Source organism: Pelobates fuscus, chromosome 3, assembly GCF_036172605.1.
Source record: "Pelobates fuscus isolate aPelFus1 chromosome 3, aPelFus1.pri, whole genome shotgun sequence".
NCBI classification, from domain to species: Eukaryota; Metazoa; Chordata; class Amphibia; order Anura; family Pelobatidae; genus Pelobates; species Pelobates fuscus.
In genome coordinates this window covers 129,109,985-129,137,837 of record NC_086319.1, presented here as the reverse complement: position 1 = coordinate 129,137,837, position 27,853 = coordinate 129,109,985, and the positions used below count along the sequence as shown (strand labels likewise).

The following is a 27,853-nucleotide window of genomic DNA, read 5'->3' as shown; positions in this document are numbered from 1 at the left end:
TGCATTCTTATCCACAACAGCATTATTTAAACATCCACACATCCATATTACAGATACCACAGGTACAATACAGAGAGAAAAAAGTATGGGAGATTAGGGAGGGATGAGATAAAGAATGGACGAATTCTTTGTGCATTTTATATTAGAATTATCTAGAAGTGTATAGTACTGACAATTCAAGCGACAAATATGCCCGCAATTAAACTTCATATGCGTTTTTAATATTTAAACATCATATTTATAGTTTAAAAAAACCAACAAACCACTGTAAAAAAAATCTAACATTACATATCAACACCATGATATTTCCTCCTCCTTTCCTCCTTGTCTTTGTGTTTTTTTTTTATTTTGTTTTTTGTTTCCATTCTTATCTTAAAAAATACTATTTGTTTTCAAAGTTGGCAAGCGACTTGACCATGAATGATTTAAGACCTATGAATGATAAAAAACGTTTTTGCACAATCTGGAGTCTCTGGAGATTGTATTTATTGTTATTTTTATTATTATTATTATTATTATTATTATTATTTTTACATAGCATATTATAATACATGGGGAGCTAAAACTGCAGATAAATAAGGGCGATCTAATGACCAAAGCATAGCATACATACGTGAGGAATATTTGGGGTATGGAATTGCAACAGAAGGAGGGTAGAATTTTAACAATATTTTCTAGATTAGTTCTGTAGGGGAGTCTGTGTCTAGCATTCTAGAGATTCTGGTGAGAACCTTCAGCTTATATTTTACTCAGCAACAATCTGATCAATCTTTCCACTGAACAAACATAAAGAATCATGCAATTTTAAACCAGTTTATTAAACTGCGGTGCACAATCATCTGACATAATTAAACGGTATATATATATATATATATATATATATATATATATATACACATAACCTTTTTAAGTGGTTAACCCTTATTTAATATTTTATACCTAATATTTAATCGATTCTTTTTTATTCTCTCCCTTCTCTCCCCTTAGATTCTTACTCTGCAAATTCCTGTTTGTATTGGTTTTAGTTTCTTGTCTTGTCTTTATATTTTGTTCCTGGTGGTTGAGTGATTAGCAAGATAACCAATCTCAGAGTCCCACCACAAAACAGCCCCAATTACTTTTTTTTTTATCCTTTTGATTACCACCAAAATGTATGTAAAAAAAAAAAAAAAAACTTTACTTCCACCTTAGTGGATATTGGTTACTCCTGTGCAAGTTCAAGTACATACAACCCGCATAAATCCAGAGAGAAATTGCAACTCATCCATGTTATTTGATTTGTTTGGTGTCTCTTGCAAAACATTTTCTTTTTCTGGTCCATTCGGAAAGCAAAGTCCACAGGGCACATTTCTCTGCAATCCAGTTTATCAACTGTTATATTGGCATGCATTCAAACTAGACCCTGGGCTCTGTAAACTGCTATATCCAAAAGTTGAATGCTGCTTGGATTTAAGTCTGAGACTAGCCAAGCTGGAATTACATGTGTCCCTATAAACGGTGTAAGGAGATCCAGGAGGTCCATATGGACAAGCAGTTGAAGACATCGCTGAATTGAGGGAAGACCCACTGATGTTATTAAGATTGTTGATGTTATTTAGACTTGAGTTTGGCATGCCAGGGACTGCAGAATGACCCATGCCTGATGGCATACTCATTGAAGAGATGGAACTTGGCCCAGAAAACATAGACTGAGAAGACAATGGACTCATGGAGTTGAAGAAGGTGAAGCTCTTTGTAGATAATGGTGCAGGAGTCAGACTTTTTGTAGCCCAGTTGTTATATGGATAGCCAGCGTACATGTCATCATAGGGTTGCATGAGGCCACTGAACTGAGGAACATAGCCATTCTTGCACAAGTCCATTTGTTGGTTGCGTTCCCTCTTCCTCCACTTGGCTCTGCGGTTTTTGAACCAGACCTGCCAAGTTAAGAAACATTAAAACCATAAATGAGGCCCCAGGAAAGAAAAGGTCACCAGCAAACCCTCTGACCCCTGAGACACACAATTTTGATCTCAATAATATTAATGAAAAACAAAACAGAAGTAGGGTCAAAGAAACAAATAGAACACACAACACATAAACCAAAAGCGAACCATTGACTAATATCCTAATAGCAGCTGTGGGTAGGAGATTAAAGCACACAAAAGGGGAAATTGAGATTTGTACCTGAGGGTGGGATAAAAATAGTAATTATCATAGGACACTGGGTAAGTAACACACCCAAGGATGGATGTTTATAAATGATTTCCAGGGACGAGGAAACCTGAAACCTCAACATCCCAAGACAATACTGTAAATAAAAAAAATAATAAATATTTAGGTAGAATTCCTATGGGTAGAACAATTAATTAATGGGTTTAGATATTCAGGGACATCGGATATTTGTACTTAGGGAATACTGCAATTAGTGACTCATAATAGCATATTTCTTCTAAATGCTGCATCGTAGCACTTTTTTTTTTTTTGCATAGAAGTAATAGTTAGAGATACTAAAATCACCTCTGAGAGGGGGTTATTTACTAAACATCAAAAACAGGCTGTTGTTATAGGGGAGATTTATTTTTATTTTATTTTTGGGGTTTTTTTTCTACCAATTCCACACTTTTTGATTGAAAATTTGTTTTTTAATTAAGTAAAATGAGAATAAAATAACAGTATGCTATAAATCTAAAATTGGCCTTTCTTTCAACAGGTTAAATATGTCTTAAATTGTGTTTTATGTTAAATCAGGCAGAATACCTGATATTACTGCACCTGGTGAGGTTATTGCGGAAGATCTAAGTAATCTAAAGTGTTCATTATGCCAGTTACCCAGTACAACAGTATATTTAAGCTACATTAACTCCTAGGGCAGTCTGTTTTATAGAGGCTTGTTCACTTAACATCGAATGTCAGGGAACTTGAATATGAATGGAAAGATTAAGGCTAAATCGTTGATCTGGAACAATTCTTCAACTCACCAACACAGGAATAATCACAGCCTGGCTAGTTTAGCCTTGTTCACTCCATTCTGATTTCAATTTGCTACAATTTTGAGTTTAGGTAATAACTATTTGCCATGCAGCGTGTTCTTCTTAGAATTCCATAGCACTTTGATTTAAATGGTGTGCATAACGTAGCATTTGTGATTACTAGGTTTATCTCCAGGTTATGTCATAAACTGCAGCAGAAAATACTGAGATAATATAAACCTTTCGAAGGTGAGAGAATATGATACATTGTATAATATTTTACTATAACTTTACACAATGCTCACCAGCAACTGATTAACTGCAAGTTGTCATATCCACTCGTTCTATATATTTTTTCTGCAGTTCCATAATAAGGATATCTGCTTTTAATTTGACCCTGAATATTAATTGGCCCGGATAAATGTTTTATCCATACCTTTCTCTAATAATACATTTGTGCACCAGCACTCCAGCATTTCCGACTATTTATACTGCATCATAAAAGTGCCTTGTTACAGATCATAAAAAGGGGGATTGGATTAGCAATGTTTGAGCAAAATCTTTACATTGCCCTTTGGATATGTAGACTATGATTGTATAACTAATTAGGATTTACTGCTTTGACCAGTTGCAGAACTTCATATGCTGACTGCATACCCTTAACTGGGGTGTAAGAGGGGGTGGGGGGCTTCTAACTATTTCTTTAATAAAACCCATAGCTACCTGCCCCTTTTACTGGTAAACAAAACACACGGGGTATAAATAAAGACTAGGCAAAGCTTTCCTAATTAGAATAGCATTTGTTTCATGAACACACCAGACCAATCTGTTTACATTTTTATGTTTGTCTGAATTTGAAAATTGGTGCAAGAATAAAGGAAATATTTTAAGTGTGCGTATGTATCTCCCTCATATACAGACACACAAACACACACAAGCACAGACAAACAATTTAGTATTTGATACAATCAGTCTATAAAATGAATATACAGGAGCAAATATACTCACACAAACACACACAACTATCAATATAAAACTATTTCTGCAGTACTGACAAACATGGTTTAAAAAAGAGCCATTATTATAAGTATGGGTTAAAAATGAATCAACAGAATTGTCCTTTAATACCCTGTTCTGCACTCTATAGCTGTCCTCCGTGTAATTGCTATGACGGCTAAATTGAATAAATGATAGATAATAGAGAGAGGCAAATTATCTTAAAACAAACGAGACCTCTGTCTTGATTATTATTATTTTTATTTTTATTTTTTAAATATTGTGACATCTGATGTTTGATTACTATGCTTTAATGTCATATCCAACATAAGATAGTAAAATCGAGAGCTGGGGTGCGAATTACAAATGTAAGGATCTGTAAAACAAAAATTAAAAAAATGAAACTCCATAAAGAGTGTTAATGTTTCTTTTAATATATAAAAAAAAAAAGTCTACTTAATTGGCTTTCAGACAGAGAGGATCGGGAGGTATAGCATGTGTTAACATAATGTTATATATATTTATATTAATTTGCGCGTGTTTCATCCTATGGTGGGATTTGGAATGTGGCCTACCTGGAAAATTGCAGTGCTTGTAGAACTTATTTATACGGGTATCATTATTATTTTTTCAACTTTTAGTTCTAGTGGGTTACAAGACATTTATTGATAGTTATATGTCACTGTTAGGAAGTCTGAACTTGATGGACACAAGTCTCTTTTCAGCTATGTAACTATGTAACTATGTAAGTGTTTTACAAATTCTTGCAAAAAGAAGAACACTCGCTTGTGTATGTATGTATCTCTTTCTGTCCTAAATACATATATATTGCTTTCCTAAATCCTCATGTCCATATATATATATATATATATATATATATATATATATATATATATATATATATCACGGATTTTTATCACACAAAACTATTAACAAATATAAAATTTCTATAAATCCATAAATATAATTGTAACAAAGAAGCATATTATTCCAAATTAATACTTTAATACTGCACTATGCATTTAAGGAGTCGTTGTATGTGTGTTCGTGTATTGCAAAAATACAATGTAACTAATGCAAGTTAAGATTAAACGATGAATTTGTAAATCGTTCTTAATGAGTCAGGTTAAGTGATCAGGGTCTTACATAGTTACATAGCTGAAAACAGACATGAGTCTATCAAGTTCAGCCTTCCTCTCATTTGATTTTTGCTGTTGATCCAAAAGACTGCATCTAACAAAACTGTCTACGGGTCTTCTATAGTATATTACTCTCCTAAAAATGTCTGATTGTGACCAGATTGTGACCTTTTACTGGGAGATGCACTTCCTTACATAAACAGACTTATTACACTGCACCCTCTATGCTTTAGTGGCACTGCACCCTCTATATTGATGGGTCACACTACACCCACTATACATTAGTGACACTGCACCCTCCCTGCGTCTTTATTTGCCGAGCTGATGGAAAAGTATATACTACAAACTTTTCATATCGCCATGTCCTTGTTTGTTTGTATATCAGCAGGCAAACAAACACACGTTGCACTTTGTGGGTGAGTGTATCTCCAAAGCCCAAATACATACAGGTAAAAGTAGTTATCTTAGGGTACAGGTCTTTAATGCTACTGAGGATTTTATGCCATAATGGTATGTGTCTTGTGGGGGTGCCAGTGTTGTATCTGTGTTTGTGAGAACAGATGTATGTAAGCAACAAAAACAGACAATATTGCATAAGTAATATATTGTATATTGCATTTCCACACAGCTAATATACACACAGTAACACACAATCACTGCACAGTGTGTGTATGTAGATAACCACATCATCTAGGTGTGTGGTAATTAATAACTCTCTATGATAAACAAGCAAACCTTCACAATCATGTCTCTCTCTCACCATGCAAGTATAGCCAATAACATTACATTTTATACTCCTTCATTTTCTAACCATATCTGCAAAAGTACAAATATTCACATATAAACATAAATGAACTCTACATCCAACAAATGCGCTTTACTGTAATTAAAAGCATATATACAAGTATGAATAAATGTACTGTATTCTGCTATATCGGTTACAGCTAGAAACTGTACTGGAAACATTTCATATATTATATATTAAGATTTGTATTTATTGGAATTTCTCCATTAAGCTTTTATCTACGTGAAAAAAATAGCGAATACATGATTTATACATTTGTCATGGTTCTATCAAGATAAACTCTCCTTATCGGTCCTTATTACTGTCAATCGAAGAACAGTAGTATATATAAGTACTTTGCTATGTTATCTTTATGTAAATAGTTGCTTCCTTTCATTGACACTGCATTTCATTTGTGTGTATTTTCAAATGTTTTGTGAGAATTAAATGGGCGTGTTTTGGTGTAAGTGTGCGTTTTCATGTGTGTATGAATGTGCTTGCTTGCATGTTTATGTATGTCTGCATATGAGATATTATATGTGTGGTGGGTGGAAATCTCTATGTGTGGGAAATGTGTGGTGTGAGAGAGTGCTTTGCGTTTATCTCTGTGTGTACATATGTCTGAGATATGTGTGCTGATAGATCATTTGTGTTTATGTATAGGTGTACATTCTTGTATGTGTGTTTTGTGTTAACACATGTGTGTGTGTGTGTTTGTCTGTGTTTGTATTTGTGTGCATTTTGTGGATGTATGTGTATTTTATCCCTGTGTGTATAAGCCTTTGTCATTGTATGTGTGCCCCTTTCCGTGTAGGATTGTTAAAGTGTATGAGTGTTGAATTTGTTGGGAATATAATTCAGTGTTTGTCTCTATGCAAAACAGCTTCCATCTCCAGGTCTATTCAATTTTCATGTTAGCGGCAGATTTTACATATGTAAAAATAAATACCAATACTGTTATAAGTCGATCTAAGCATTATGTCTCGTTTGTATGAGATGTACAATGTACATTCAGCTGTTCAATATATTTATTTTCAAAATTTGTATATATTTCTCTGTTGTAGGGGTAGAATTCATGCTTGCTATATAAATCAATAATGTAATCCATGTCATCTCAATCATTCTGAATAGTGAAAGATATCCATACAGACTGCTGTCAGGAAGTCATGAATTAAAAGCACACATGCCTGAAATTGTTAAAATGAGAATTTTGGAGATTATCTATGAACTAGCCCTTAACATTATAAAGTGTAGAATTCCTCATATTTTGTGTCAAAATCTAATGCTTTTCAATCCATCAAAATGCGTGTAACTGAGGAAGATTATGCTAAATTCTAGAAAATATGAGATACAAATTCAAACCTCCATGCAGAAGTTCAGAAGAAGCCTCCCACCCTTTACTAAATGGGCTTTTACAGCACTGAAATTAAGCCTCACACATTACAGAGCTTTCTTTCAGCTCAGCATAGTATCACTGTGTAACTGGTGTGGACAAGAGGTGCCCCAAATAAGCAACAAAAAGATTTGATGTTGAATTTAAGTTGTTAAAGTATTTTTCAGTTGTCTGCATTTTAAGTAGTGAGCTGGTGAAAATACAGCCAGAACTAAAACTAAACTCACTGACCCTTTTAAGCTAGTTTGAACTATTATTTTTTTACATGCAAATCATTTCCTCTTCTCCAGTCTTTATTAGGGTCCATATGAAATGCACCTTTCAGTCTCCGTTTGCCTTGAGGTTCAGTCCTGGGTTTTGCTTTTCCATCTGGTCTTTGTTTGGTGCCTGCAATATTTTTAATGTGTCTCTGCAAAACGAAACGACTTCAACTGGGTCTAAGAATATGTTCAGTTTGTAGGGATGTTGTACAGCTATTTGGAAATTTACCGGGACTATTTACTAAACAGTGATTTACAATCAGACTTTAAAAAAATAGGCAAAGGCAAGTCATATTTTGAAAAAAAAACAACCGAATGATTAAAATCTAAAACTAGTCTTCAGTAAATATATATATATATATACATAATAAAAATAGAATATTGATCTAAATAGAAATAAGTATGTCCCCAAGACTTCATAACTCGCTCTTTAATGACTTACTCTAGCATATTCAACTACTAGTAGAAGTGCCACTGTTTATATAGCTAGATCTATCTATCTATCTATCTATCTATCTATCTATTTATCATCTGTATGCCTGTCTGTCTATCAAAGATATTAATGCATTACATGCTACTGTACTTCACAGTATCACAGATCCAGAATTTAGCCAGAAGGGTTAATTTGGGTCGGTGTATATTACAATATTACTTTATCTGGAGCTAATCTTACCAAGCAGTTTGAATGGAGTTATAATTAAACATCGGTCAAATGTTTTCTTTTCATTTGTGAACTGCAAATGCTGGTTCTGTAAAGTAATTTAATACAAGAAACAGGACCTTATTAACAGGCCTCATGGTAAGAGAACTATAAATCTGCTAACTATCGGGGTGCAGAAAAATGGGACTGCCCTGACAGAGACAGCATTTAGTTATTAAATCTAGAATTTACTGGCTCATTATCTCTCTCTCTCTCTCTCTGTTTGTCTGTCAATAGATGGTGTAGTTTAAATGTGTAGCTATGTCGACATATAAGAATGCTATTTCATTATTGTTTCTCCCCCATCCCCCCCCCCCCCCCCCCCAATAAAAAACTGCACTAATAAAATCTGAATTATAATTCTGATATTTTTGCTTCATATATACATTTAAATATGTATGCCATGCAGGCAGTTACACGTTTTGCACGCACTCAAATATACTCCAGCCATTCATTCTTTCCATGTAAAATAGTGAATTAGTTGCTGGTATTACTATAAACATGCAATCAATACGTCCATCCGTCTGGGAATACATTTCAGTTATTTTAGAGTTAGCTGATTAAATCTAATGAAATCTGAAAGAGGATGGGGGGAGTCTCTGATCACAGTGTAGCGCAAGCAGGATTTGAGCCTAGCAGTAAATTCTAGCTCTGTACACAATGAATGGGTAGAGTTTCATGGTTTTTTGCAGATTTCTACAGCCCTCTGTGCCTCCGGCAGCACAGTGCGGTTTGGTTAGATTGTTCTGTTGTACTCGGCTTACCCTGACTCTGGCCTCTGTTAAATTGGTCCATACAGCTATCTCCTCTCTCATGCTCATATCTGGATAGCGGTTTCTCTGAAAGGTGGCCTCCAGCTCCTGCAGTTGTTGGCTGGTGAAGTGAGTTCTTTGTCTCCTCTGCTTCTTTTTCTTGGAAGGATCTTCTATGGTCCCGTCCTCACTTTTTGGTTCCAAACTTCTATCCTTTTCTGCGAACAAACCATATAAGAAACTAGAACCATTAATAGAACCCAGACAGTTGTCAATTGAGAAAGGGAGAGATGAATGCAAAACAGGCCCAAGAGAGAGATAGAGAGGTCCTAACAGACAGATTTATTCAGTTGTGGTAAACTGACAGCTGAACTATACAATTTCAGCCAAAATATAGTTTGAAGCAACCTCTAAAGCTGATAAAATTGAAAATGCAGCAATTTTGGCCGACATATTGTTCTCAGTTGGTATCACGGTGTGTATCACGGTGTGTAGATGGGACATTTTACTTCTATGTGTTATAAATTAAATTGAAACGGGGGATGTGACTTAAATGCTTCGTTAAAATTTGCTTTAAATAAAGTGCAGACATTTGTAATTCTAATACAGCAAAAAATGGTCTCCTTAATCAAAGGCATTCAATTAACCGATATGTATAAAATAAAAAAAAGTAATTATATATATATATATATATTATTTAATGTGTCTGTGTTATTATTATTATTTTTTTTAATTTAGGAGCAAAAGTACTAAAACATGGTGGCTAGACTTAAAAGTGTGAAAACTGAAAAACATACTGAAATATAAAATATACAGCAGGACAAAAGGAAAGTGAAAGGGGCATAAAATGGTGAGTGTGTAGGCAGAAGCTATACACGCAGAGATTAGGTTACTGTATTTGACAGACCAGCTACACAGTTCTAATATTTTGAGCAAAGTCTCTCTTTGAAGCATTGCTGAGTACAATTAAGTAGTGTTGGATAAGTAGAAGGAAGTTATGGGGGATCGTCCACTAAACAATGTGTTGGGGTGAGCTGAACACTGAATCGTTACATGGCACGTGTGTCCAAAAAAGATAAGTTAGATTTAGAATAATCTCTCATTTAGCCGGCATAGAAAGTTTATCTCCATCTGGGGTATTGTGGCCTTAATTTTACAAAACCGGTTGTAAATTCACTGTTTAGGCGATAGACCCTTGATGATTTACCTGCCTAGTACAATTCTAATCCGCATACGCGTGCTTTATTTTTATTTTTAAACATACCACACGTTACAGAGAATTCAGCAACTGCACATGTAAAATGTTAAAAAAAAAAATAAAAAAATGCAAACTAGTACATATCTATGTGCAGGTTGCGTTTTTTTTGTTTTGTTTTTTTGCAAAAAAACAAACAAACGATTTAACCCAACAGTAATTGAATGTAAAATTACATGGCTTCTTTCACAACCTTTCAATACTAGATAGATAGATAGATAGCGATAACATATCTCGCGATGAATGTACAGAAATCGCTTAGTCTTCTATTACAGGCAATCTCCAGGGCTTGCCTTAAATAGGCCACAGAGGGGAAAAGAAAACTCTGGCAGTTTGTTGACATTTTTTTTTTTTTTTGAAGTTACCTAATATGACCTGTCTAATCTATTACATTTCTAGAAAAAAATCTGGAATAAATAATTAATAAAAATTAAATAAACAAAATAGCATAAAACATAAAAAAAACACATTGAAGACTGAATCAAATAGTTTTAATGCATGTCAACTTTTTACATTCCTCAGCGCACATTTTACATTTTTTTTTATTAATTTAATACTTCAATATCTCTAATAAAATGTGAAAGAAGATGTATAAAGTAAACTAAATAGATATATGTATGCCACAATAAACGTTTACTAGTTACATGTGTATAAAATGCAATAATGCTATTTTTTCATGAATTGATAAAGACTTTTTTTTTTTTTTTTTTTAATGTCTACCGCAGATCCAGCCTGTTGGGATTCTTCAAATTCATAGGGTCAATTTTTTGGTGGAGGTGGAATGAGGGGTGAGGTTGGAACCGTTTGTGGTCAGATCCAACTATTTTCCAAGGGGTCAGCAGAAAAAAAGGGCCTCCTAATTTTCTTAAATTCGTGCTAGGCCTGTCCTTAAATAATCTGAGACAGCAGATGTCCGCATATTTTCCCCAAATGTGCTGTTGCGATGTGAATTCATAATATTTGTTTGCTTTGTTAAAAGAAAGCAGTAAACATGCCACAGTTGATACTGACCATACCAAACAACATGCTATTTTGAAATTCTAGAAAACTCAGTCTTTAGTTTCTCCAGAAAAATAAGACCGGAAGATATAAATAATAATAAAAATAGCATTCTGAGATGCATACAAACACAGCGTTTACCATTATGGAATAATGATAATTTATTAATAAGAGAAAAAGTATGCTAGGGAATTAAATACATAATTATTTTGTTTCATGTGTAGTATTGTTCTTTGAGTAAAAACTAGTAAACCTTCGGTTATTAATCTACTTATATGAGTGGAAGACTTTATTTAAAATAGTAATCATAATAATAATAATAATAAATAATATTAATAATAATAATAATAATAATAATAAATATGAACATAGCCTCTTGTATTTGGGCAGAGGGATTTTGGTGGTGATAATATATACTTCTAGGAAACATTTTATGTTACCTCGAATTCTATTTGATTTATGTTTAGTGGCTGCAAGAATCCAGTGTTTGAAGAAGTTGTATTTGAGTCTAAGTAGCTTCATGTGTTCCTTTAAGGAAGCAAGACTCACATGGAAATATATTATATATATATATATATATATATATATATATATATATATATATATATATAAATATGTAACACACAAACATAATATGCAGACACTTGCAACAATTGTAATATTCTAAAATACATACTCTCTTCTTTCTATCTAATTATATAAGTCCTGGCTTATTTACAAGAGTACGTGAAATATATATGGATGTATGCTATATCATATACACGAGTTAGTTACCTGGAACTTCAGTATCAGACGATTCACTAGCTGAATTCTCAATAGGATCTCTGGATTCAGATGTTCTTTGCAAATGGAAACTGGAAGCCATGTCGTGAGAAGGTTGGGGTCTTAAGCTCTCAGGCAATCTTTCCAAATTCATACCTCCTTTAAAGGAATCCATGACAAAATACACTGCTCATGAAATGGGTATTCCTCAGGATCCTACACAAGGCAAATCAAATCCAGTTTTCTCCCTTCAAAGGGTGCTGGCCCATAAACATGTCTTTAAAAAAAAAAAAGGTCCCTTAATTAAGTCTCCTTTCCCTTAAGAAACACAAGGACTGCAGTTTTCCAACCAGAAGTGCATTAGAGTGCTACAAATGCAAGTTGCTAGTCTGATAGATTTTAGTTGAAGAGATTAAAGAGACCTGCCTGAAATGTCTGCAGTTTAGATGAGCTCCACCCCTCTGAGGTTAATACCTCCCTGTCTTACTAATAAATTACAATGTGCAGCTCTCAACCCAGCCTACAGTCTAGCTAGGAAAAGAGTTGCCTGCAAACTCCCTGTAGATGCTTGTAACTGCTCTCTTAGGGCTTCACAATTTACTGGCAGCCCATTTCTTAAAGAGACAGCAACCTAAACTAGAAATGCCATATTTTTTTTGCCTTTGTACAGTCCTTTTTTTTTTTTAATATCCAGGAAATTAATATTCAAAGATTGCTACTTCTTTTCACGACAACAATGAAATATTCTGTAAAGAAGATAGAAGATAGATTTGTGTTCTCTTTTTGCTTCTAAAAAGTCCCTTGAACTTTATTACTTGGGTGATTTATTTCAGCCTGTATACTTCCAAGCCCATAAGAATACTTTGCCTTACTTCAAATATTGATAGACTCACACAGAACACTTAAGTAAATATATACCTTCATGCTATTCAACAATTCACTGCAGCTGTGAATAGGTTTAACCGCTTTTGTTAACCAGTCATTTCTACACTCAGGTAAGGGAAGCTTTTGAAAAAAAATAATAATAAAAAAAGTAAAAAATAAAAATATAAAATATATATAGACATTTATTATTGCATGGAAATCAGAATTGCTACTTGGAAATAAAAGACAACATAAAATAAATGCTGAATCACATTTCTTTTAAAACAGGTCTGGAGGACATTCTTTATAATGTATATATATATATATATATATATAAAATCACCCCCCTATTTTAATGTTTAATAATACGAATAATAAGAAAAAGGAAAAAAAAATATTTTTATTTTTTTGTCAGATTCTACTGATTGTTTGTCTTGTTGACTTTGCAGACTCAGCAAAAAGAATGCTGTGATTTTCATGCCTAAATGTTCTGCTATGAAACTCTCCCTTTATATAGATTAGTATTTCATACATATATATGTTAAAATACATAATTCAGTTTAGTCACAAACAAGATTATTGTCATTAAATATCTTTAAATATCATACACAGAAAGTGACTGTAAGCCAGTCGTGTCAGTTGAGATGTTTGAGTTGAGATACTTTAGTGATGTGTTACAACGCTCTGATTTGGCACTGCAGTACATTCAAGGTGTGTCGTTAGTTTAGTGGGAATAATTAGTTATACATTCAGTAAACAAAGTGATCACCCTGACCTTTATCCTCAGGGAACTTTTCATTAGTTGATTTGTTAAAAGGGACACCCAAGTCACTAATTCAGCACTTCTTTCAGGGTTTGCATGGGGTTATAGGTATGTATACAACTATAGGTATAAAAAAACCAACACAACACTCATGCCATATACAGTGCTCCCTGAATCCAACGTCAGTATTATATTTTCTATAAATGAATACCTCAATATTATTACATATCATGCTGTCATACCCATATGTCTCCAAAGAATCTGAGTTGCATGACAACCATAACAGAAATGTGGGGAAAATAAATAAATACATGACGCAATCACCATGAGAACCATGAAATGTTAATTGTAATTCAAATTTTAGTGTTTGCACCACTTTTAGAATTTCGCCCAAGTTCTCTGTTAGTTGAACTTATATGAATTCTTACCTACTGGGAAAAAGAAAATACGGTTACAGAGACAAAAAAAATACATTTTTGTTATGGCCTATATGTCTTGCTATCTCCCTCTGTTTCTCTCTCTTAGTCTCTTAGTCCACACACAAAGCACAAACACACATACACACACAACAGTTAATAAGTGAAGTAATGTGGCCTCACGCACACACACACACCAGGAATAAAAACACACACAACATACATGGCTAACAATCTTCAAGAGTAAGGTATCCCACACACAAAAAAATTATGTCTCTGTAAACAAACACACGCACACACACGCACACCAGAAATAAAAACACAAAAAACATACATGGATAATATTCTTCAAGAGTAAGGTATCCCACTCACAAAAAATTATGTCTCTGTAAACAAACACACGCGCGCGCGCACACACACACACACACACACACACATTAATGCCTATAATAATCCACACCACGTTGTAGTGAATTAATCAAAATATGTATGCAAATTACAGCATTTGTTTTACAGAAGAGTTATTTCCCCCCAAAACTAATCTGTTTTCCTCCCAATAATTATTTTTTTCTGAGATTGGTTCAAAAGTCTCCACAACTAGCTGTTTAGTGAATAGGCCCCACTGGTTTGCTATAAATAACAGCGTCGATTGTATGCAGTAGAAGATATGTGAGTCACAATGAATCAATCCATTCCCTAAAGAATCAGTTCAATGAGATAGATACATGTTCATCGTCAGCAATGAAACAGAACGGCAGGAGTCGCCAGACGTGTGTATCTCGGAGACAATAAGATTTGACAATGGTATATGGTTGGTTTTATTGCATGGCTTCTGCTGATGAGACTCAGAGAAATGAAAACAATCTTTAAGATGTGTCTGATCATTTTACATCTACAAGACATTGGGCACAGAACACACTGTGGATATTGAGCAGCCTGCAGTTTATATTAAGCACATTGTGTAAGACAAACACACAGGGGAGGTGTATTCAATAGCAAAACGAACAAACAGGTACAGGCACTGAGGTCCAGGGAGCTAAGGACCATGTATGATAAGAACTGGCGATAAGATATGCATGTTTGCACAGACACTGTCTAGTTTTCAATTCTCTCCAGACCTTGAGACAAAGTTTTCTTTTTTTTTCCCCTCTTCTTTTCTTTACGTAGTCAAAATACAACTCCCATTATGTTCCTTAGATATTTTAACATCTGCTTTAAATGTACAGCCATTGCTTGATTAGACTGATTATTAAGGGGAAAACACACAGATTATGAATTAACTCACTCATTGCTGGTGGGTGGGATGACTATAGCAATTTTATACATTTTATTCTGCAATGTGCTCCACCCAAACTATCCTGATTAGCTATCTTAAGTTAATCTTAGTAAATACCTCAGTGTCTAGTAAAGCCAGCTCCCTGGAGCTATGTGACACTGGTAAAACGTGGATGTAGCCCCAATTCCATTAAGCAAATCTCCTTAATGCTGTTGTAGGTTAGAAGAAAAAAAGAAAAAAAAAAGTTAATTTAAAAGGACGCTGTACACTGGAGGCGGAAACAAGCAATAAAAACATTTAAATAACAAAAATAACAAATGTGGAATTTTAATGTATATGTTTGTCACTCTCTAAATGAATGTTCACTGCTACCATTCCAGCATAAAAGTTATTTTTTTACATTTTTCATATGCACTTGCTTCTCACATTTAATGGGGTTCTTGATAGAACTTAGAATATTTCGAGGTTACCTGTATTTTTTATGGCAATGTCATGCTCCCAATCTGTACATATTGGGGTTTATTCATCAGGGGATTGTAATTGTAGTGAATTTGTATCAGAATAGCAAAAGTCAGTCTAAAATAACTAAGTTGTGACTTTAATTAAGATGGATCCCCCCCCCCCCCCCCCCAAAACCAGCTGTCTACATTGTCTACATTTCGCAAACTGGTTTACAATTCTCTAACATTCGAAGTTTAGTGACTAACCCCCCCACACAGACAGTTCTAGCTGGAAAACAATGTGCTTTAATTCACTTGTTCGCTAGGGGGAGGACAAGAACTCCTGAGCTTGATAGATCTTCGCTTCATACAATAATGACGTTATGCTACGTTTTATTCTTTTCTTTACATGGGTAGTAGCAGTTTAACTAATTCCTTTTAGACATGTTCTTTCTGTAAATCTAGACAATGTTACAACAAAATACTCTTTTTACTATTTAAATATATCTTCGCTTCCTCAGCCATCCATACATTTATGTAGTTATATCAGCATATCAGCAGGAGCCTTTTAAATATTACCAAATAATGTATCTCTGAAAATAATTATGATCAGACTAATTGTTATTAATAATAATAATAATAATAATAAATATTACTCTTTTTAAATAATTATTTGTTTCTGTATTGTACTCTCTCCTCGTTCAAGTTGTTGTGAAAAAAATAACTTTTTCAACAAACTTCCATTGTTAAAGAATATGAAAATGTGTGAGGTTATAAATATGAGAAAATCCAAAGTTTCCAAAATTCTGTCGGTGCAGTGGTAAAATTATAACAGGGATATTTGGTTTTGTTTATGAGGTTGTTCTGTGTTCATGCTTGTTTCCATAACCCGTTTAAATACATTGCAAATATAAATTATAAGCATTAATAGCATATAAAATGCATAGATTTTTATATTCATTTTCAAGTTTCCAAAGGGCAGATACTAATTGGCACATGCCCACATATTTAACATTAATGTAAAGTATCGTATTACTATACTTGTGTGTTTATCTCTGGTGCCAGATTTAATATTGGATTATTTGTAGAGAGTTGTGTTAGAGCAATCTATGCTAAGGAAAAACAAACAAACAAACAAACAAAAGTGTCTATGTATTCTTTTATCAAATAATATCAACAACAAAATAATAATTTTTATTTTGTTATCACTATTAGTTGTTGTAGCAGCAGTCTTACATTTGTACATTAAAAAAATATATATTTTGCATTTATTTTTAATTATTTAATCAAAGCTTTCTATTTAAACCAAAAAATAAAATAATTAAAAAAAGTATCAAAAACAGCTTTGATAAAACAGTAAAGACGAATTTCAAACGAATTTTTTTTTCTTCGATGCGTAACTAGTTACAACTTATGTAAAATTAAAGGTTTGTTGTTCGCTCTTATTTTCTGACGAATACAATTCTTAATTCGTTTCTAAAATGACCATGAAAAAGTGAAAAGTAAATAGGCAACAAATTAAACAAAAATGTTGCTATTCAGATATTTAACCATGTATCTGCACTGAATACAGTGTGTTACGAATATTGTATAAACTGTATACCAGAAGCTGTCTTTTTTTTTTAAAATGATACTGAAATCTTTATATTTTTTTTCCATTTTAAAAATGGTTAAAAGGAATTAATGTTTTCGTTTGTATTCAGCGAAATAAATACATCTTGAGGTGGTTCAGTGACCCCAGCAATTCCTTATCTAAGTTCACCCATTGCTACCGGGCATTAAACTGGCACGCACATGGTTCAATATGTACAAATTTTAGCAATAGTTCAACAAGGACCAGCAGTCCTGTTTTTCATTAACATATGGCACAGATATTTGCAGATGATATGGACTTCTTCCTTCACTTAATATTTTCTATGAGATTTTCTATTTCTATAAATATATATATATATATATATATATATATATATATATATATTGTATTTCTATACGGATATGCTAATTTAAATATTAGGATAGAAAATAACATCTGTATAGATTGATTTCCTATCCAAAATATTTGTTGTCAGGAGTGGGGTTGATTAACTAAACAACGATGTAGTTGGCAATATAGGCTGCAAAATCTATACCAATCACAAAATTCGGTCGTACAATTCGAATGAACGGATACTTAACAATAAACAAATAAAAAAAGAGAGGAAAATAAAAAGAAAATAGCAGAATTCATATTTTAAACAAATCAGCTATTTTGTATTAATATTTGTATATTATTTAAGCAGACAAAGAACACTGCTTAGTGAATATACCCTTGGGTTAATAGACTTCCTAAAAATCTGCTATTTTTAGATTATTCATCATTATGTAAAAATTTAACACAAACACACAAATATGAATAACACATAATACATACACTCATACATAAAGATGTACACAAACACATAAACACACACACACATATATAGTATGTGTATATATATATATATATACCCACACACATTCAAATAGCATGCCATAATGGCTGATAGAAGTATTACTTTATCCATACCAATCAGTCTTCATTTTGTTTTGGAGTATTTAACATCCACAACCGTAACAGTGCATTGTCTATTAAAATACCACCAAATAAAACCCGACACACATCTGATGCAATGAATACAACTTGTGTGCCACTTTACACTGGGGGAAACATATCTTGTATTTTGCACATGGGGGACAACTTTTAAAAAGTCATTATGACGTCACAAGACACTAATGACAATAGATTTTCTTTTACCCACAGATATGTATTTTACCCAGGGGTATCTGTCTATACCATGTCAGGGAAGACACAAAGGTCCCACTCATTGTCAGCTGAAAGCTCTTTTCTCTTGGTGTTTGGACAAATTAGTATTAGACAGCAGTGAGAGCTAATATCTTTTCTCTTTTGGATATAATGATATTGGTGCAAGATTAGTTGCGCTACAACAGTCCCCCTTGGCAATTTAATAAATATAAAATGTTATAAAGCAGGAGGTCACATCAATGTACATTGCAACAAAAATGTGAGGGGCATAAATTGAAACTATGAGGGATCATGCTCCTTATTAATACTGTGTGTGTATCTTTTTGTGTGTGTTGTTTTTTTTTTTTTGTCGGTGTACAGAGTTTGTGTGTGCAGTGTAACTAAGCAAGATCAAATGTTTGGTAAGCAAAACACCTTCTAGCGGCCCTGCAGTCAGTACAGTTACTATTTGAATTACACAAAATCCTCTGCTTATAATTTGTGTACCGGGTTAATGATGTCATTAGCCATACTAAAATGTGTTTTGTTGCCAGATACACACAAGATATGAAAGTTATATAATAATGACATTCCCATGACCTACCAAACCCATAAAATAACCGATTGATGACACGGCCAATCCCTAATAACCTAACTGGATTGTAATATTGAGATCCAGCAAATATTATGCATAACCTTTACACTTTAGCCAAATATCTCGAGGCAAGGAAAATACAGTTTGTTGCATACAGTGGTATAATTGTGTGTATATGTATGCATGTGTTGTCATGTGTGTGTATATATGTATAATATATTACAAGATTCTAATTTCATAATATAATCTCTTATTTTATTTTATATACATACAAATAGTGAGAGACTGTGGATCTGTATATACACAAGTGCATGGACATTGTCCACAAACATGTAGTTTGTGTCTGTATATTTGATAATCGACTTTGTATGTGTTGTGTTGGCATTAGTGCCTTCTATATAATTGTGCTTGTATGTGTGTGTGCATGTGCCCATATGTGTATCTATCTTTACGAGTATACATCTCTGTGCTTGTGTCTATGTGAATGTGTGCATGTAGGTAAGGCATTGAGGTAAAAAAAAAAAAAAAAAAAAAAAAAAATACCAGCTATTACCAGTTATTAATTGCTGTTTCCATCTCACTGCAAAGCAGCAATGTGTTTCATTCTATATTCCAGGTCCTAACAGTTAATTATTTACTTGATGAATATTAGGGTAAGTGAAAAGGGGAGTCCTCGATTTGAATTTGAATTTTCACACTCTTTCTCTAAATGCTTCATGTTGTGTGTATATGGGACGTGTGTGTGCATATTATATGTGTGCTGTATTATTCTCTCAGTATATTTTTTATTATGACTGTGTATGTACACATAAATGTTTCTAAGTTTCTGTTTGTGAATACTACGTTAGTTGTTGTGTTACAAAATCGCATTACTAGCCTCTCAGTTCAATTATTGAAAGTATTGTGTATCATACATTACCCATTGTATACCATAAATAAACAAACTCGTTTGGAATCCAGCTATTTATTTTTAGCTTATTTTTTAGCTGTTTATTTTTTCAGTTTGGATGCTTCGGCTAAACTTTGCATTTCTATTTAAAATTCTCTAATATTTTGTGGTTTATTGAATGTTCCCAACTGAATTTAATAGACTATCTGACTTCAGTTTGAAATGGAGATTGGAATAATTACCTCAATTAATCATATTCTCTAATACTGATTATAAGCGAGTAGAAAATATTTTCCAACTTAATGCATTTTATTATCTAATCGACAACCGAAAATAAAATAATTATGCAAATCTCAGTTAATATATATATATATATATATATATATATATATATATATATATATATATATATATAGAGAGAGAGAGAGAGAGAGAGAGAGAGAGAGAGAGAGAGAGAGAGAGAGAGAGAATAAGAATGTTTGGAAGATTTCAAAGTGTTACATTTAGTTACACTTACAATTTAATTACAACTCTATATTCATAAAGCAGTAAAAGTATATAGCAAATAGTTATCAAGGCAATTAATTAACACTGACAAATTAAGTACCCTAATTATAATAAGATGTTTTTTTCTTGGATACAAAATACAAATAGAGTATTTTTCGTATATGAGAGAGGTACAGATGCTAACTGACTGTTGTTACAATATAGCAGTGAAATATATACATATGTAAACACACTAAGTAGAAATTAAATGTTTTTTTTGGGTTGACTCTTCCAAATCATTCACAGTCTGGAATGGTTAGTATTCCTTAAATAGTCCCCCACAGCTGAATAATTTATAATAGACACCCTGTATCTTTATTAACTGCTGTATTTACCCTAAAACTTGTAGTTTTTCTTGGCCCAGTAAAACTGCTTCATAAGGGTTCCAGTAAATATGCAGTTGTTATCAATCGCCTTTAAAAGCAGTTTGGGGCCATACTAAATGGAAGGTCTTCTGGTTTGTGAAATCCTTTCATTTGAGCTGAGTCTTGCAGTTATAGGACAGCTGTTGTTCTTGGGGGAGGTAATTGCCGGAAAAGACGGGAAACACTTTAAAATCAGCAATCTACAGACTCGAACAGGCCAATCTAGAGTATCATAACAAAAGTGGCATATTGCACTATTGGGGAATATTCACTAGAGCAAGTGCTGAGCGTTCTAGAACACAAAAACTCACATGTAAGTCTCATTTTATGTAGAAAGATAAATCATGTTCCTCGTAAACTTTATATGACCAAAGAATGTAAATAAGATAACAACAATTATACATGGAGGAAAGTAAATAAAATAAAAGCAATTAAGGATGAAGTAAGGGTAAGGTATAAGGTGTACACACACACACACACATTATATACACACATACACACACTTGTTATATAGCAAGATGAATATAGTGCAAGGTGAAATGCAGTTTTTAAGAACAACTATTTAACAACAACAACAACAACAAAAAATATCTCCCCCTACTCATTTTACAACCTTCCATTCATGCAGCTGGGATGGAGAGCTAAATAAAGCATGTCTAGCCAACTTTTGCCATTTGAAGTGATGTTGTCAACTCTATACGTTTGGAAGCTAAGAATGATAGGAGCTGTAGTCCTACATCTCTGGAGGGGTCTATTCCTGCACTATCCTTCTGTGCTAACATAGTCTGCTAGAGCAGTTACTGTGGATTCTTTTACAAGTCCCATACAAGCTTAACCCCCCTTCACAGTTTTGATCTCCTGATTTCAGGCTTGTCCTCTATAAATCCGATGTTTTGGCATTTTAAGGAAATGAAGGAGCAGTCTGACCACTTTTTGGGAAGGCCTGCTAATGCTTTGCTAACCCTTTGAGTGCCAGTTCACCCCAATGACACTTGTCTCAGTTCACCTTTTTGTCTACTCTTTGATGCTTAACCCCCCCCCCCCCCAAAAAAAACCCTCAAAGTTGAAAAGCCTTTAAAAATATTCAGAAATGTTTTTACAAATAGTTTTTTTTTTGGTGGATAAAACATCCAGTATTTAGGGAAAACAATAGCTCTTTGAGAAATAGCTTCTCATACCCCTGGGTAACTATTTGTTCAAGTGACATTCCAGCTTTAAGCCTCTTAGTATGGTGGATGAGTTGAAACGAGAAAACCCAGTTTAGTTAAATAAATGTTCAGGGACCACCTACCATCTCTAGATACAGTATTTTACAGTGACATAGAAAACAACTGCCTAACAACTAATAACTCATTGAAAATGATCAACGATGTGTGCATATAGAGGTCCTTAAATTATGGAGTGAATACATGAGAATTATGACTAACTTGTGTTTTTCAGCATATTAAAAAACATAGGTATACATTCAATACTCTGTGAAGCATGTGTGTGTGGCCTGGATAGAAAGATGGTTTGCTTTGCATTTCTTTGACTTGTTTTTGTAGAGATTCTGACTATTTACAGTAAAAGCTTAATTAAGCATGCTCTGTTATGTGTGTATGGGAGGGGATGTGTTATTATTAATAATAATAATACTTTTTAAAATTAATTATACTTATTATTATTAATATTATTACTATTATTAATACCATTATTATTCTTAAGCGCCTATATATTCCGTAGCGCTGTACAATGACTTGACAAAGCAAACAGAAATATTCGAGGCAGTTTCACTTAAATAAAGAAGAGGTTGTGGGATTGTAGGGGTCCTGCTTAAACGAGCATACATGCAGAAACACCCAATTTGCAAGTAATTTGCATGGCAGTTATATATTTGCGCACAACCCCCCCCCCCCCCCACCCCCCCAACCCCCCATTCCACACACATAAAACAGCTTTACATTATAAGGAATACAATATTTATGTTCATCCAATGTTTGGGTTTGTAGAATTAAATGGGACACTGTTTAATACTTAGATTTAAGAATATTTTACAGACACGATGCTAAAAGTGTTGTATTAAAAGGCTTTGATGTTCCCTGACATTAAATATACAAAATCTCAAAAATTCTCTTTCACGTGGAAACTAAGTGACATTTGTCATTCACTGTTTGTTGTTGGGAAATCTACAATCCTATGAATTGTGTGTAATACGCAACTGGTACCCAGACAGGTAAAGAGCATCTCTGGAGCTTAGAAGACCTGTGATGCAAATCCCTTATTGGGTATTTAATGAAATAAATGTTTGCAAAAAAAAAAAAAACAACAACTCAGAAGATAAAGGTGATCTATCATTAGTCAACATTAATAGCAACATCATGCAAAAAGATTAAAGCAGTGTCAGCGAATATACTGAATAAATCCAAAAAAGCAACATTGTTTAGATGTATAAGATATATTGCATTACAAGACTTAGCCAGAAGTAATGGCCTGCCTCTGGTGTGCTTAAAAAAAAAAAAAAAAAAAAATCTACTCTAACCCCTTTACTACAAGTCACATTAAAACACATGCGTCGAGGGGGTCTATTTACTAAGCAGTTAATTTAGGTTGTACGACATACGACTTGCAAGTTTAGGTTAATATAGCTGGAGTAAAGTATGGAATATATATTTTTAGTAAAATCAGATTTTTTTTTTCTATTTGCAACATTTCTGTTTTGGTCAATTTTTTTAAACGTATCTGTCTTGGCCTAATTTTTGTAAGTGTTCCCAGTTTCCAGTATATTTTACTACTTTTCCTATGATTCGTGTTAGCATCCTTTGACAGGGCCACAGAGCAAAGAATTGAAATATCCTTCTTGAACTGATTTTTTTTTTTTAAATAAGGAATGAATTTGTAAAGTAGTCTGTTCACTAAACAGTGAATGGTTTTGTACATTTTTGTGAAATGAAGGCCAAAAATAAAGTGGAATACTCTAGAAGTGTTTAAATTTCCAACTAATTTCTCAAATGATCCAGAACCATACAACAGAAGAATTATTTACACTATACAGTATCACAGGCATGTGTGCATGTATCAACATAGGCACACACAACATGCATTATTTGTGGATGTATTTAATGTCTAAATAAAAAAATTGAATGTTTTCAGTTTCATATTTTTTTGGTGTAAAAAGAGCAGAAAGAATTGAGAGTCAATTTGATACCTTCAGATTATCACTTACCTAATTCTACATAGGAAGGGGAATTCTTAGAAAGACTTAGTTCCATTATAATATCTCTGTAAACAAAGAACATTAGAAAGATTACTCCACTGGTTTATACTTTAAAAAGTGCAAACCCGAAAAATGACATTTATATTTAGCTTTTTAAAAATAACCCACATCTTTTTTTTTTTTTTTTTAACAACTATAGTCCTTATATATTGGGGACTAACTGAATGACATGCTACATGAACCTTGTTATAATATATACTTATAAAATGGTAACAATAATTAAATTAATATTGTGAGGTCCCATAAACAATTATAGAAAAAGAGGGTGAAAAAAGGACAAAAAAAAGAAAAACAAGCCCATTCAATTCTCCCTAATAATCCTAAAAACGGTGACCATTGAAAGATTAATTGTAGCCTAACTGTACAGTAGCCTACTATTAATTTGCATGGAAGCTCAAGGTCAGGATCATGCAGATCATTTTTCTTTTTTTTTTTTTTCTAAAGGGTTATAGCCTTTTTTAATTGATAATTTTCTCATTTGGCTACATTGCCCATTATTGCCTTGCAATTAAACTTCTAACAGTTTTTGCTTGTGGTTTACCTTCTTATTGAGATATTGATCTCTTGCATTCAGACATTTCAAATGTATTTAATCAGAGTAATTAACTGCTGCTCTTGTGTTTTTACAAACATAATTACAGGAGCATATTTTAATTCCTAATCACCTAAATGTATTTTGTTTTGCTTTTTTTTTTTTTTTTAAATATATAATAAAACTGCTAAACTTTTACAAAATAAACCAACAATGCTCATGCTATATTTCATGACCCCAATAACGAACAATGTTAAAAAGGATATAGGGTCTAACATGTGCCCTCTATTAAGGATTAACCAACAGACTGCCAGGTATAGAGTGGTCAACTCACCTGCAACAGTAATTTGTTTTCCCCATTGACTAGTGGATATTTAGTGAGGTAAGAGTTAAGCTCTTATGAATAATATCTTTCACATGCCCCACTCTAAGTATTAAGTTTATTGGCTATTAAAAAATGTGTGTCTTGTCAAATCCATCATGTTTTGCAAGAGACTGAATTTTGTGAGGAAGTCATGATATTGTGCAATGCCCACACTCCAATCTTTCTGCATCTGAGCTCAATCGTGATAGTAAACTGCCTGTGCTTAATTCTTTAGGTTAGTGGAGTGAGGTAACCCCCCTTTGGAATTGTATGTTCTAACATATTTGTAAGGCTTGACGAAGTGCAGGGATGCTGAAGAATTTATACAAGGTATAAATACGTCAAGGACCCAACTTCAAGGCTAAAGTGAGCAATCAGCATCAGCAAATGAAGAGATTGTCTGGAAAACGCATGCTGCTTAGAAATACATCGTGCCCTTGCCTTGGGTCTCCCTTTAACCCTTTGAGTGCTCAACACAATGCTTAACCAATGAGTTGGAACTCGAAGAGTTAATACCTTTCATACTAAGAATATCATAATCTGGTCTGCTAGCAACCCGCAAACAAAACCCACATTTGAAAAATCTGTGGTTTAACTCAAGACAATGAAAAATTAAAAAAGGTCAGTTAAAAAAAAAAACACAAAAGCAACACATGGAAAAGGAAATTAGAAAAAAAAACGAAAAAAAAACCGTAAAAAAACAAAGCTCATTATTTTATATCTCTAAGATTAGTTATGCATAGTTTTTTTTTTTTTTTATCTTACAAGGTAGGAGAGACTCAGAAATAAGTAAAAGCAAGAAATAAACGTTTCTATAAAACGAGTTACATTTGTAAGAGGGGTGCTAGAGTGGGAGGGGGCTGATCAGCCCTGTGAGGTCAACTGAGTCATTTGGTTAATCCGGATGACTATCTAAATAATGACACAGATTTTAAGTGGTTAAGTATAACGTAGGCAATTGTAGCTGTCAAATGTGCAGGAACTTGGGAGCAGCGCCCCTCCAAACTGGGGGCTTATAAATAAAGGAAAAACTAATATATATTCATTTATTGATTAGCTTGTTTCTCTTGTTTTATATATATATATATATACATAAAACAAGAAAAACAAGCACATATTTAAATATATAATACAAGAAAAGCAAGCTAATAATATACATGTATTTTGTTTTATATATATATATATATATATATATATATATATATATATATATATATATATATATATATATATATATATATATATAATTCCAACTGGCAAAATAATCATTGCTACCTCGCTAGTTAGTTTTATAATTACTTTTATGATCATTTTATTACTTTAATTAGAAATAATAATAATATTAATACCATTATAACTTTGTTATTTTAATTAGCCATAATAACAATAATAATAATATGTAGTGAAGCTGTAGTTCTGTGCGAAGCAAGTAGTGTATGTCAGTAAGAACTCTATAAACAATGTTTTGCTCAGAATGTTTTTGACTCTGGTGAAGAAGAAAGCAATATTATATTATTTGTTTTCACTACTAATCCCCAGTATGGACATACAGAACTTGACTTACCAGTAAAGCGCCGCGTCCCTGTCTGGGCTTGCAGAGTCCAATGTTAGATCCCCAGTGGCTAAGCGCTGTGTAGATGAGCCGCCCTTGCACAGCGCCGTTCTGGGGAGACACTTCTGGTGCTATTGGGTTTTCTCAGGGAGATCTGTACAGATCCGCATGACGTCACCGGAGTCCCAGCGTGCCACACACTGTGTGTGTACAGAGAGAGTGTGAGAGACTGTGTGTACACAGCAAGGGAGAGAGAGAATGAGATAGACCTATCCCAGCAGGCTGATCAAACCTGCTCTGCACTCCAACAATGCACTGTGGGCCACTTCATTGTTCCTCTACTAACCATGCATGACAGCACACTGCTACACAACTACACAGTGCAGGGAGGAAATGTGAAATGTACACAACATAGCTACAAAATAACACTCATGTATCCATGTTCACTAATATACTAACATAAATTGTGAAAGGTTAAATATTATTTTATATATTAATGTTTCTATCAATACAACTGTATCTGTCTGTAAATGTGTGTGGAGCTGACAGACGTATACCACTGCACACTCCCACTCTTGCTCATACCATTATATTTGATTTATATCATGTATATATAGTAAATTGTACTAGTGCCTCTGCACTTATGTATGAGTTTATGCTGTAATTTAAACACAAACATTACTGGCAGTAGGAAGTATACATTTCAAATAAACAGGACCCTTTCAGTTCAAGTTCAGGGAAGACTGTGACATGTGCAAGTGATGTATTCGTGTTGTTAAAATATAAACTCTTTTATTAGATGAACATTGATGCACTAGGACATTGTAACTTATCAAATGTTGTAAGATATTTAACTAATTTCTCTCCTGGTGTTAGGAGAGAAATTAGTTACATATATATATATATATATATATATATATATATATATATATACATACATTTATATATATATATATATATATATATATATATATATATATATATATATATATATATATGTATATATATATATATATATATATATATATATATATATATATATATTAATTGTTAACCTGTTTTGTTTAGGGGTTTGTTTTCTATTATACATAAGAACCCACTAAACAAAGCAGGTTGTAACAAATGACCTCCTAAACAAAACAGGTTGTACATTTTTTCAGGCCTTGTAATTTTGAGATGCAATAGACAGGGGAGTGAAACGTCAGTCAGGTTTACTCATTTAAATTAACTACTTCTTTCTTAAAAG

The 27,853-nt window shown here is 33.2% G+C and overlaps 1 protein-coding gene across 2 annotated transcripts; it reads right to left on the bottom strand.

The window, feature by feature from the left end:
* Nucleotides 1-954: 954 nt before the first annotated feature.
* PITX1 (paired like homeodomain 1) lies at nucleotides 955-26,841 on the bottom strand. Of its 2 annotated transcripts, XM_063447462.1 has the most exons (5): nucleotides 26,620-26,841; nucleotides 24,109-24,164; nucleotides 12,004-12,150; nucleotides 8,988-9,193; nucleotides 955-1,916 (listed from the first exon to the last, which is right to left on the bottom strand). In XM_063447462.1, the coding sequence occupies exons 2-5, from the start codon at nucleotides 24,152-24,154 to the stop codon at nucleotides 1,368-1,370; spliced, it is 948 nt and encodes a 315-aa protein (XP_063303532.1). In that variant the 5' UTR covers nucleotides 24,155-24,164; nucleotides 26,620-26,841; the 3' UTR covers nucleotides 955-1,367. The 2 variants fall into 2 exon arrangements, with proteins under 2 accessions (XP_063303532.1, XP_063303533.1); XM_063447463.1 differs by lacking the exon at nucleotides 26,620-26,841 and having other exon boundaries at nucleotides 12,004-12,268; nucleotides 24,109-24,148.
* Nucleotides 26,842-27,853: the final 1,012 nt, after the last annotated feature.

What these genes read in the sequence shown, in the direction of transcription:
- PITX1 (XM_063447462.1), bottom strand. Translation starts at nt 24,154, where the DNA reads ATGGAACTAAGTCTTTCTAAGAATTCCCCTTCCTATGTAGAATTAG. An exon ending in GTCTGATACTGAAGTTCCAG is followed by an intron (nt 9,194 to 12,003) that starts GTAACTAACTCG and finishes GTTTGTTCGCAG; the next exon opens with AAAAGGATAGAAGTTTGGAA. An exon ending in TAACAGAGGCCAGAGTCAGG is followed by an intron (nt 1,917 to 8,987) that starts GTAAGCCGAGTA and finishes TTAACTTGGCAG; the next exon opens with GTCTGGTTCAAAAACCGCAG.